We start from the raw sequence: 13382 nt of genomic DNA on the forward strand, positions 1-13382 counted from the left end.
CTCGTTCCTTGTCTTACCTTCCTTTGTATCATATTGAGTTAGAGAGCTGATATCCTGTTTTCAAGACTGTCTGAGCCAACCTCTTCTCCTGGAGCAGTAATGGATCCATAGTGCTTCTAGCCAGAGGGGGATGGGTTTACCAGGCAAGCTCTCAAAGTCCATTTTAATTATTTGCTTTGAAGACAGCAGACTGTCCGGGACTGGATGACTGAGTTGTCACAGGGGTGCTCGTGATGAAATAGGGATCTCAGGACCTGAACACAGGCACTGAATTTTCTCTTCTTACTCAGCACAAGCCTGCACGTCCCACGTATTAACTCAGAAAACCACAGTCAAGAAATTTCTCTGGCATCTTTGGTGGCTCCGTGGTACACAACCCGCCTGCCATTGCAGGAGACACGGACAGGGAAGCACGGCGGCCGCAGTCTACGGGGTCGCGAGGGGCGGACGTGCCTGAGCAACTGAGCTCAGCTCGATGGACACCAGAGCACATAATAAATACAGTGATAGGGTTTTGGTTAAAATGGTGGGTGGGACACCTCTGTTTTCTCCCACACTCCCTGAAAAGGACAGTACGTGGGATGAACACAGTCAGACAGAGAGAAGGGGACAGGGGACAGTGGCAACACAGAGTTGGAAGCACTTACGTGGGTGGATGAGTAGCTGCCCAGACACAGGAGCTCAGCGCTCACCTGGCAACAGGAAAAGGAAGCAGAAACCACAGAGCCCGGGAGCGGACACGCGACTGCGGGAGGGGAGTGGGCTGACGCTGACCACATGGGGACAGAGGCAGGAAGGAGACCCCCGCCATGCCCTCCCACACCCCAACAAAGACAGAAGCCGAGGATGGGGCGGGGTGGGGGAGGTGATCAGTGATAAAAACAGGGAACTTAAGAGAACAGCTACATCCTGAACCTCGAGAGCATCAGCTTTCTTCCTTCTCTGGCTCCCAGACATGGGCTGTACCTTCTAGTCAGGAGACTGGATAATTCTCCCCTGGGGATTGACCAGCAACCCCCGTCCCCGGAAAGGGAAAGCAACTCACCCCCTAAGGAACCGCACAGAAAAGGCTTCCATGGTGTCCCTCTGTTACAGATAGCAAACAGCTGGGAATCATCAGACCTCCGCGGAAAGCATGTACATAACAGAGAGAAATTAAAACACAGAAACGAAGGAACAGGCTGGAGCAAACAGGCTATGCCAGGAGGAGACGTGTCCTTGGAGAGGAGAGAGAGAGTGTGCGTCGGTGCCAGAGGGCTCCTGGAGGTTACGAACACGATAGGAGAGAAATCTACGGCAGAGAACCTGGGGTGCAGGGTGGAAGGGACATCTCAGCACCTGGAGAGGAAATGAGGGGAAGGCAGAGTATGTCTGCAATGTCCAATATTTCAATAATAGGCGTTTTAGTAAAGAAAAAAAAAGAGAGAGAAAAGAAATAGAGACAACGGCTGGATGAAACACCCCTGCAGTAAATGAGGAGAGTTTCCTGGAACTGAAGTCCCCCGATGAAAGGAAACAGCCATCCCAGCAGAGTGGGAGGAAACGGACGTGAAGTGAAGCGCAGGATGCCGGGGACACAGGAGGGTCCCGAGAGTCCCGGAGAGAAAGGGCTCGTCTAGTAGAAAGGGTCGGGAATCAGAGGAGCCACCCTTAGGAAACAGGACGCCGGAAGCCATAAGAAAGGGAGGCCACTGCTTTCAAACGCCTACGGGAGTCACCTTCTCCCCGCACCACCATACCTGCCGAATCGCCAAGTAGGGGGCGCGTTTTCAGACGTGAGACATACTGTGTCTCCCAAAATCTGTCTCCCCCATTCCGTTTCGTTAGGTTTTGCTTCACTAAAAACAGGCGTCCAAGCCAAGTAGGAGTAGGAAGTGGGGCTTCCCTGGGTGGCGAAGACTCTGAGTGCCCAGTGCAGGGGGGCCAGGTTCCACCCCTTGTCAGGGAACTAGACCCTGCAGGCTGCAATGGAGACTGATGATGCTGCATGCCACACACAGCTAAGGCCCAGCGCAGGCAAACACACACATAGAAATAAAATACTTTAAAAAGAAGCATAGCTGGGGGCCAGGAGACAGAGTTAAACACTGCAAGGGCCGTCAGTCACGCTTACGGGCCATTATAAAAGCTCCCAGTGGCTGCGCTTGGGGCTCCCCTCCTGCAGTGCAGCCCACTGACTGTTCGGGTGGCACTCTCCGCACTGCCGTGGGGCTTGGAGCTCAAGTTACTGGCAGCTTTAAAATGCGGGTGCACTGGGTCCTTCCTCCAGACCTGGGAGTTGCGGGCCATCTGCCGGTATCCATGGAGCTGCAGCAAGCTCGCTAGCAGAGTCCCAGACTCTTCACAGTTCTTGCCCGGAGTCCTGGGACTCACCCGGGTAACAGACAGACTCACAGCCTCTGTTGTCCACCTCCAGCACAGGCTGAGGAGGCCAAGGTTACAATTCAGAAAGATCCGCGCTCATGGCACCAGTGCGTCACAGACTCACAGGATACAGGAGAGGAGGGAGCGTTTCCAGCTCTTCTGATGAGGCCAGTATTTCCCTGACAACAAAACTGCACAGACATTGCAAGAAAACCGCAGGCCACTATCCCTGAGTGAATACGGAGCCAAAGTTGTCAATGAAGACTGGCAGACTGCACACAGCAATGTGGAGAGAATCACGCACTGTGAGCGAGCAGGAGTTACCCAGGCCCGAAGTCGGCCCACAGAGATTCACCAACGTGACGCTCCATTGGTGCGTCTGTAGAAGAAAGGACAAAATCGGGTTGATCATCTCCAGAGAGGCAGAAAAGAATTTGACAAAATCCAACACCTTCCGTGGTATAAAAAACCCAAAACACGGGGACAGAAGGGGACTTGCACAACCCAGTGAAGGGCGTCTATGAAACTCCACAGGCAGCATCAGACATACGGCCAGACTGAAAGCTCTCCCCCAAGACCAGTAACAAGACCGACGCCCCCCCACCCCGTCACTTCTAGTCAACATTGTACTAATCAGGGCAGTTAGGAAAGAAAACAAACAAATCAAAGGCATCCAGATTGGAGAGGAATAGGTAACTGCCTAGGACATGGTATCTTATTTGGAAAGCCTGAAGGACCCACCAGAAAAGCTCCGAGAGGGACCTGGCTGGTGCTCCACTGCTTGGGGACTCACCTTGTGGTGCAGGAGAGGCGGGTTCGATCCCTGATTGTTGGGGAACCAAGATCCCACAAGCAGCGGGGCCACTAGGCCCACACGCCCACCACAGAGAAGCCAGCCTGCCGCAGAGAGGATCCACGTGCTGCAACTGAGAACAGACGCAGGAAAGCAGGTAAATATCCACAAAAGAAGAAAGCTACCAGAGCTAACACAAGTTCATCAAGGCTGTAGGACAGGAGACGAATGTACACAAATGAGCTGTATCTCCATACGCTCACAGCGGCCACTCCAAAAATAACGTCGAGAGAGCAACTCCAGGACTGCCCTGCTGGTCCGGGAGCTAACTCTGCTCCCAGCGCAGGAGGCCTGGGTTCGATCGCTGGTCAGGGAACTCGAGCCCACGTGCCGCAACTAAAGGTCCCGAGTGCTGTAACTAAGCACAGCCAAATAATTACTAAAAAAAGAAAAAATTCCATTTATAATAGTATCAGAAATAATAAGGGGCTTCTCTAGTGGCTCAGACAGTAGCAAATCTACCTGCAGTGTAGGAGACAAGGCTTTGACCCCTGGGTTGGGATGATCCCCTGGAGAAGTGAAGGGCAACCCACTCCAGTATTCTTGCCTGGAAAATCCCATGGACAGATGAGCCTGGCAGGCCTCAGTCCACAGGGTTGCAAAAGTAACACCCACACACACAATGTGACTGCAAAAAGCTCAGCACTTGTGCAATGAAAACTGCACATCATTACAGACATTGGAAAGCCAAATAAATGGTAAGACAGCACACACAAAAATCGACAAACTGATCCTAAAATTTACATGGAAATGCAAAAGACTCAGAATACTCAAAACAATCTTGTAAAAGAAGAAGATTCATACTTCCTAATCTCGAAACTTCCTTCACACATATAGTAATAATTGACGGTGTGGCAGGGGCACCATGATAGACATGGAGATCGATGGGATATATCTGAGAGTCCAGAAATGATCCCTTATTTTAATGGCCAATTTATTTCCAATAACAGTACTAGACAATTCAATGGGGAAACGATCCCCTTTTCAGCAAATGGTGCAGGAATAATTGGCTATCCACATGCAATAACTGGATATTCATTCATGTGCAAATGAATGAAGTTTGGACCTCACACAGACACAGAAATGAACTCAAAATGGATCAAAAACCTAATCCCAAGAGGAAAAAACTATACACTTTCAGAAGAAAACATAGGCATAAATCTCTGTGATCCTCCTGAATTAGGCAATGGTTTCTTATATAAACTTAAAGCATGACTAAGAAAAAATAGATGCATTGTGCATCAAATTTTAACTTCTGTGCTCCAAAGGGCCATGTCAAGAGAGAGAAAGTGCAACCCACAGGATGGGAGAAAATATCACACATCTAATAAGCAACTTGTATCGTGAATCTGTTAAAAGTCTTACAACTTAATAATACAAAGAAAACTATTAGTAACACTTTTAAAAAAACTGACAAAGGATCTGAATAGATATGTATCCAATGAAAATAAAGAAATGGCCAGGGAGTCACATGACCAGCCACCAGGGAAATGCAAATCAAAGCCACAGTGAGATCATCCTTTACACCCACCAGAGTGATTGTGAGGAAAAGAAACAGATAATAACAAGTATTGACAAGGACTGGAGACGTTGGAGCCTCATACAGGGCTGGTGGGAATGTAAAATGGAGCAGCTTCTGTGGAATTTGAAACCTGAGGTTTCTGGAGTCACATCGTGTGTGTGTGTGTGTGTGTGTGTGTGTGTGTGTGTGTGTGTTACTCTTTGTAGCACCATGGACAGCAGCAATTCCCCTCCAAAGCACATACACCGGAGAAATGAAAACATCTGTCCACACAAAAACAGGCACCAGTGTTCAGAGCTGCAGGGTTTGTAGCAGGCAAAACCCGACCAACCTGAGTGTCTATCAACTAACAAACTAACAAATGGCCAAATAAAACACGGGCCATCCATACAGCGTTCCTTGGCGACAGAGGAATGAAGCTGACACAGGTTACAGCGTAAATGAACCTTGAAAGCGTTGTGCTCGGGGAAAGACGGCAGTCACAGAAGACCCCAGATGAGTCCATTCATACGAAATGCCCAGAAAAGGCAAGTGTGTGCAGATCGGATGTCAGGGGCTGGGGGAGGCGTGAACAGGAACCTACAGCTAGTGGGGACAGGGTTGCTTTCTGGGGGTGATGAAAATGCTCTCCAACCAGATGGTGCTGGTGAGACAGTGCTGTGAGCACACGGCAACCACTGAGTCACTCCCTTAAAAGAGACAACAACAGTGTGAGAGCTGGACTGTGAAGAAGGCTGAGCGCCGAAGAACGGATGCTTTTGGACTGTGGTGTCGGAGAAGACTCCTGAGGGTCCCCTGGACTGCAAGGAGATCCAACCAGTCCATCCTAAAGGAGATCAGTCCTGAATATTCATTGGAAGGACTGCTGCTTAAGCTGAAACTCCAATACTTTGGCCACCTCACGCAAAGAGCTGACTCATTTGAAAAGACCCTGATGCTGGGAAAGATTGAAGGCAGGAGGAGAAGGGGACGACAGAGGATGAGATGGCTGGATGGCATCACCGACTTGATGGACGTGAGTTTGAGTGAGCTCCGGGAGTTGGTGATGGACAGGGAGGCCTGGCGTGCTGCGGTTCGTGGGGTCGCAAAGAGTCGGACACGACTGAGTGACTGAACTGAACTGAATGTTTAAGAGCCAGAGAAAAATAAGAGAACATATGAGGGAAAATTATTAGAATGACTGTAGGTTTCTCCAACCAAAGAGACCAGAAGCCAATGCAGCAAAATCTAAGCACAACACACACACACACACACACTGCCAGCTCTCTGGAATTACAAATCCAGCACAAACATCCCCCAGAACTGAAGGCAAAATGACGATCAAACTGTCTCAGGAGGAGGAAAGCTAAGAGGATGCATTGCCAGCAAGCCTGCTTTAAAGAGAGAGAGAGAGAGAGGAGGAGAATCCTCTGAGCGAAGGGCAGCGGGATCGCTGAGAAGACGTCCTGGAGGAGAGACATGCAGAGGAGCCCGGGGGAGGCCGGGCTAAACGCGATGGGCGACGCGTCCTCCTCTTCAGTTCTTGCGCACGAGAATGGCAGCTGACTGGAAAACTTAGCATTGTCTGGTCGTGTTCTCAGTGTGGTTACTGTTACACAGAGAGGGCCGTCTCCCTGTCGTGACAATTAAGTGGAAAGGGGTGGAGAGCCTGAGAGTCTAGATGCGGTGAGGGGAGCTCCCTGCTCCACTTACGTGATGAGGTATAAATGCAAACAGTCCGTTCAAAGGCACTGCAATCCTTAGAACAACTACTGAAAAATAGCTGTAGAAAAAACATGCTTAATAAAAAAAATTTTTTTAAACAAAGAAAAATAAGGAGGCTTAAAATCTCAAGATAAATTAAAATGGGATATTTAAAATATTCAAGCAATCCAGGGACTTCCCTGGTGGTCCAGTGGCTGAGAAACTGCCTTGCAGTTCAGGGGACGCCAGTTTGATCCCTGATCGGGGAACTGAGATCCCATATGCCTCAGAGCAACTAAGCCCATGAGCTGCAGCTGCTGAGCCCGCTGGTCTGGAGCCTGTGCTCCGAAAGAGGCAAGCCTGCGCAGCACAAGAGAGACCCAGGGAAGCAAAAAAGAGAGACAGAAATTCAAATAATCCAAAAGTAAGAAGGGGAGACAGAGAAGATCAGAAATATGAGTTCAGTGGCTCAGGAAGATCCCCTGAAGGAAGAAACAGCAGCCAGTACTCCTGCCTGGAGAATCCCATGGACAGAGGAGCCTGGTGGCTACAGTCGCTGGGTCACAAAGAGCCGTTTGTGACTCCACACAAGGGTGAACCTGGGGACGTGGTGCTAAGCGGGACAATCCAGACCGAAACACCATCCCCGTGTGGTCTCAGTGAGACGCGGACTCCAGAATAACCAAACTCACAGAAGCAGAAGTGGAGACGGGAGTGCCGGGGACTCGGGGAGGTGGGCAGGGCAGACGAGGAGATGCTGGTCGGAAGGTCCAGACCTCCAGCTCCAAGCTGAGGGCGTTCTGGGATCTAAGGCTTGGTGGGGGACTGCAGCTGACGGTACTGGGAGCCCCCTGGCTGTCCAGTGGTCAGGACTTGGGCTATCCCAGCTGCGGCCCAGGTTCAATCTCTGGTCAGGGAACTAAGATCCTAGAAGCTGTTTGGCAGAAAAAAAACAACCAGAAAACAACACTGCATTGTGTACCCGAGATTTGCTAAGTGTTCTCAACACACAGGGGGATCATGTGGGGTGAGGGGTGTGTGAAAAGCTTGACTGTGGGGACCATTCCACAGTGCGTGTACAACTCAGTCATGGCCTGTCTGAGGAACACCTGAATGTGAGGTGTCACGCGGCCTTTCTTCATTCCTGAAATGTCAGAAGCACCGTGTCTGCCGCGGTGCGATGTTCACGCTGTTAGCCGACTTCTGGAGCGCAGCGCCTTCTAGCGGAAGCTGCGAAACGGCGACGACGGCCTCTGGGTTCAGTGCCGCCCTTCTCTGTTGCTTTTCAGATCGCCACGAGGTTATCTGCAAGGAGATCCTGGAGCTGGACCCCTGGGAGAACCAGTGGAACGTCGTGGCCGTCGACGTCCTCATGCACGACAGCTACGACGTCTGCCTGGTGGCCAGGATGAACCCCCGCGACCTCATCCCCCCGCCATCGGATCTGGTGGAGGAGGGCGGGGGGCGCTGAGGTCAGCGTCACGGGGGGGGGCCTCCCGTGGTGTCTGCGGAGGAGGCACTGGGCATGGGGGTCCACACGTACATCCCTCACCTGGGACATGTGCGTTTGCATGCGTAGTGGCCCCCAAGCAGAGCAGCGCGTGCTGGGCGCTGCAGGGGATGTGGGTTATGCAGACAGAGGGGACCCAGCCTTTGCAATGCTTCCCCAAGGTCAGAGGGTAAGGACGGAGCTGCCCACTTGAGTCACAGTTGAGCAGCGTCGGGAAACAGCCTTCTCTCAAAATATAATTTAGGAATGTTGTTTGAACAGCCCTCGGACACCCGTCTATTTCACTCGTCATCTCTGCTTCTGGAAGCCCACTGCGTGCAAAGAGTGCATTCTGGTTGCTATCCTTCACCAATTTCCCAAGAGTTTCACGTGCACAAGACTCTTACTTAAGCAGGAACAGCCAGTGGATGCTCTCTAACTTCCCCAGGGGAGACCAGCGTAGACAGAGGCAGCTTTGGCGTAGAGCCGTGTGCCTGTGGTGTTGGTGGTCAGTCACTCAGCCGTGTTCGACTCTTTTCGAGCCTGTGCCTGCAGCACGCCAGGCCTCCCTGTCCATCACCAACTCCTGGAGTTTGCTCAGGCTCACGTCCATCGAGCCGGTAATGCCATCCAACCATCTCATCCTCTGTCGTCCCCTTGCCTTCCCACCTTCCATCTTTCCCAGCATCAGAGTCCTTTCCAATGAGTCGGTTCTTCACATCAGGTGGCCAAAGGATTGGAGCTTCAGCTTCAGCATCAGTCCTTCCAAGGAATATTCAGTCGATTTCCTTTAGGATGGAGTGGTGGGATCTAGACGTGACTGTGAACTCTGGGAGACAGTGGAGGATGGAGGAGCCTGGAGCGCTGCACTCCCTGGGGCGCAGAGAGCAGGACCCGACCTAAAGGCTGAACAGCCGCGACAACCTCCCCTTGCTGATAGAGTTAGCAGCCCAGCCTCAAGTGTTTCCCTGTCTGCCCCGTTCTCACCTGAGTTGAAGGCTGTCCCAGTGCATGTTGGTGGGGGGGGGGGGATGGAGTGGGGGGGCTCATAAAACCGGGACCGTTGCTGGTTCTCTTCCGTGTGAGACAGGATAGTTTGGGGCTGAGCAGGGGGCACAGGGTGGGGCTGGGGACGGTGATCCGGGCGCTGAAGCATCTTCGTTCTCACTGACTGACTTTATGGTGAGCAAGTGCTGTAAAATGAGTCATTAAATAAGATCTCATGGATAAAACGCTGCGCTCATTTCGTTTCTCCTACTACAATTCAGGGTAGCTTTCATTTGAAGAGGGGTGCTCAGCACTCCCCGGGCAGGAATCAGAGTCAGGGAGGACCATCTTCAGGGACATCAGGAGACAGGCCCAGAGCCCAGGACATGGGTAGGTGGCCAAGGACAGGATGTGGTCCCTTCCCCAGGGCAGCCAAAGCCCCAGAGGAGATGGAACCAATCACAGAAGACCCCCAGGGAGCAGAGGGAGAGACAGGAGCCACAGAGACTGAGCGTTCCTGAGATGAGCAGCTGCTGCGGCCAGTGCCCAGAGCGGGGCGGGGCGCAGCCTCGACCCTCGGAGTCTGGGAATGAGGTCCCCGGGACAGTGAGGGACAGGCCCCCTCGCCTGCGGGGCGACCTCCAGTTGGCTCTAACAAGGGCCCCCGGACTCAAAGAAGGAGGTTGGCACTACCCCCGAACCGTCGTGTGAGTGACTCGCTTCCTGGAGCAAAGTGACCCTAACTGTGTGGGGAGTGGGGTGTGCAGCCCAGGGTGGGGGGTGGGGGGTGCAGCCCATGATAGGGGGTCCTGGGGGGCTCCTCCCACGAGCAGGTGGACAGAAAGGGCAGCCTGTGCCCAGGCCCCGCTCGGGAAGGGCGTGGCCGGGCTGGGCGGGCCGGCCCCACGTGCTCTCCGGGCGGCCGCTCCTGGGGCGCCCGCCCGCGCTGCGCCCTCCCGGGCCGGGCCGGCGGGTCCTGGAGCCCTGCGCGGCGGGGACGCGCAGTCAGTGGAGCAGCTGCTCCCCCTGGCGGCGTTCCCACAGCGAGGCCGCAGCCGGAGCCGGGGACACCGGGACGCGGGGCCACCTCTGAGGACACCGCCTGGACGGCTGCGCTAAGGCGCAGCTCGGGCCCCCGGGGAGACAGCCCGCACGGGGGATGAGCAAAAAAAACAAAACAAAAAAAACCTGGGAGAACAGGGAAAGGGATGAGCAGGCTTCACAGAAAGGGAGCCTGGAGGGGCCAGGAAACCAGGAAAAGGAGCTCATCCTCTTGGATTCAGCGGATGAATCCAAGGAGGATTCAAGGATGCTCCAAAGGAGCAGCGAGTCCACCCGGGAGGAGGGGCTGCTTCACGCCCGTGCGGCCGGAGCCAGGCAGCCCCCGGGGGCTCCGGGCTGGCCCCTCATGGTGGACGTGCAGGCGGGCCTGGGCAGCCGCCGTGGCCTGAGCTCACACTGACAGCAGGGTTTCTGCGATGTGGGGTCAGAAGTGACCCAGCGCCCAGGACAGGAGAATGCACGAGCGTCCAGGCACGGTCCTGCTTGCAAACCCCACAGAAGTGAAGCAGATCAGAGCAGACACGCGTCTGCGGGGGCGGGGAACCTCGGAAATACAGCGCCGAGGGCAGACAGGCAGCGAACCAGAAACCGCGCAACACCACGTGGTCGGGCTGGAAACACACAGGAGCGCCCTGCGCGACTCAGAGACAGGCCGCGTGAAGCGGAAGAGAAAGTCTGGTTGGGGGGACTCTGGGACCTGGCTGGCGGCCCGGAGGGAGGGGTACACGACGCAGGGGCGGCTCTGCGGGCTCGGGGCCCTCCGAGCGTTCCCGGGCCTCAGTGGCTCTGATCCACGCTGCGCACGACTAGGGGTAATATCTGTCTTGGGTGTTTCAGGTCAGTTCAGTCGCTCAGTCGTGTCTGACTCTTTGAGACCCATGGACTGCAGCACGCCAGGCCTCCCTGTCCATCACCAACTCCCGGAGTTCACCCAAACTCCTGTCCGTCCAGTCGGTGATGCCATCCAACCATCTCACCCTCTGTCGTCCCCGTCTCCTCCCGCCTTCAGTCTTCCCCAGCATCAGGGTTTCCATGGCATCTCTTACCCTGTTCTCTATACTTTTACTCTTATGATACATTTTGTAATTGTTTGGTTACAGCATTTCTCGAACGTTGTTTGGAGTGAGACCCACGCAGCGAGAGCTCCCTGGACTAACCTGGCCTGGTGCCCACTGGTCAGCGTGTGGCCTGGTCACTCAACTTGCTGCGCTTGTTCATGTTGGTGTCGGGGAGACGCTCCGACTGACCCTGTCGAGAGAATTGAGGGAGTCAGTCCTCCAGGGAGTCGTCCGGGGCCTGCGATGAGCCAGGCAGGGGGCAAGGTGGACACAGAGGCTTCGAGGCTGGGGGCAGGGGGGTGAGTGCTGTAGCTGACCCGCGCCCCCACCACGTGGGCCCCCTCCCAGGGCAGCCAGCAACGACAGGTGCACCCCGACACAGAGGCTCCTTTTCAGCAACCTTACAACCTCCTGTCTGTGTCCAGGACAGGTCCCCACGGGGCACACGCGTCTTTCCTTCTCTCCAACCTGAGCTCACTTCCCTTTACACCTGGAAGACGAGCCTTTCTCGGACAATCGGGCAGAGGAGGCTGGAACCTAAGGAAGCACTCAGTGGGCGGGGTGGTCCCCACACTTCAGGATTTACAGCAGTAATGAGCAAACTTTCTGCGTCAAGAGCTGAAAGGCAGTATTTCAGGCTTTGTGGGCTAGATGGTCTGAGTTACACAGTCTTTGCTGATTTCTGTTGAGGGGGGGAGGTGTTTTCCACATCCTTTAAAAGTGCTATTCTTGCACTGAGGCCTGTAGGGTTACAGAGATCACTTGGGGTGTGCACAGTAGGGAACTAGGGACCTAGGCTAGTGACCCCAGCCTAGACCCTCTGTGTTGGAAAGTCCAGAAGGCCCGAGACCACGTTTTCCAGGGCAGCCGCCTCCCTCTACCCCAGCCTCTGCCCTCCAGCTCACCCCACCCCTACCCAGACCCTCCTGCGGGGAGAGGGGGGTCCCCCTGGCCCCTCCCGTCCATCCCCTGGGACCCCAGGAAGGCCCACCAGGCCTGAGCCACCCGGATACAGGCCTGGCGTCCCCTGCAGACCTCATCTGGCCTACAGCCGGCAGCGGGACGGGATGTGTGGCCGTGGCTCTGCTGGCCAAAGCCCAGCCCTGCCCGGGACCGGCAACTGGCCTCCCCACTCGGCTCTCCACCACCCGCCTGCGGTTCCCTTTCCTCCTTCCACCCTCACCCTGCAGGTTTTATTCCGTTCCTACATCTCAGCCAAGCAAGCAGAAGGCCAAGACCTCGATCAGTCCGCTCCGTGTCTTTCCATCACCCTTCAGCTTGGGGAGGAAGGCCGCAGGGACATGCAAACGGCTCCCGGGACGGCCAGCAGGGGGCACAGCTGAGCAGGGGCGGGATGGAGGAGTCGGAGTTGTTCAGGGTCCAGAGACGGAAGACACGGCTAGGCTGCGGCAGCCCGGAAACTGTACGCCCGGCTTCCAGAAACACCTTCCGCTGAGCCCAGGCCGGTGGGCATAAAGGAGGAATTTCCAGCAAAGAAAGAAAAAAAACAAGCCTCTGCGAAGGAGTCGAGCGGATCATCAGCAGAAGAGAGAAACAGGCCAGCGCAGCTTTGTAGCGGTTTTATTGAGATTAAATTCACACATCGCAACGCTCGCCTACTGAAAATGCACAGTGATTCAGTGTTCAGAGCTGTGCAACCATCACAACCGCCAAGCGCAGGGCATTTTTGTATCACCCTGAAACGAAATCCCAAGGAGAGAAGGGAACAACGGGGAGAAGACACTTGGGACTGCGGGGCTGGGGTGGGCAGACCTCATGCCGACCACAGCTCTCTGCTCCGCCTGTGCGCTCTCACACAGACAGCAGCTGAAACCGGCCTACTTGGGCTCGTTAGGAAAAAGAGACCCCCACACTCTCCCGGTGCCCTTCACCCCCTGCATCCCCACCCCGCCCCCGGCAAACACTGACCTGACGTCCGCCTCCACGGCAGCCTGTTCTGGACGCTTCGCACAGCACGCCCCGGGCACTGGCTCCTTTCACTGAGCACCATGTTTCCGGGGCCCAGCTGCGCTGAGGAAGAGTCAGCACTTCACTTGTTTCTGCTGCAGCCAAAAGAACGGGCCACCTTTTATCTTCATCTTTTTCAGTCACACCAGGGCGTGTGGGTCAAACCCAAGCCCTCTGGAGTGGAAGCCCCGAACCCGGGCCACTGGACCGCCAGGGAGCTTCCTGTTCGTGTTCTTATTGATCTCCTCCTTACTCGCGGGGCTACCGCCACTTTTTGACTATGGTGAACGTGGTGCTATGAACACTCCTGTGCAAGTTTTTGTTTGAACGTCTGTTTTTAATTCTTTGAGGCTTATATTTAAGCATGGACTTCCTGGGTCAGAGGATAAAGAATGT

At 54.7% G+C, this 13382-nt stretch overlaps 1 protein-coding gene across 2 annotated transcripts in view; it reads left to right on the top strand.

Annotated features, from left to right (window-relative positions):
- The window catches only part of KBTBD12 (kelch repeat and BTB domain containing 12), a 51088-nt gene extending 41945 nt beyond the window's left edge, over positions 1 to 9143 (top strand). The window contains exon 6 of one of the 2 annotated variants that reach the window (XM_027523744.1): positions 7712 to 9143. In XM_027523744.1, coding sequence (XP_027379545.1) covers positions 7712 to 7893 — 182 coding nt within the window. In that variant the 3' untranslated portion in view covers positions 7894 to 9143. The remainder of the gene's footprint in view (positions 1 to 7711) is intronic. The other variant, XM_027523745.1, reaches the window with a different exon arrangement.
- Positions 9144 to 13382: the final 4239 nt, after the last annotated feature.

This window comes from Bos indicus x Bos taurus, chromosome 22 (genome assembly GCF_003369695.1).
Source record: "Bos indicus x Bos taurus breed Angus x Brahman F1 hybrid chromosome 22, Bos_hybrid_MaternalHap_v2.0, whole genome shotgun sequence".
NCBI classification, from domain to species: domain Eukaryota; kingdom Metazoa; phylum Chordata; class Mammalia; order Artiodactyla; family Bovidae; genus Bos; species Bos indicus x Bos taurus.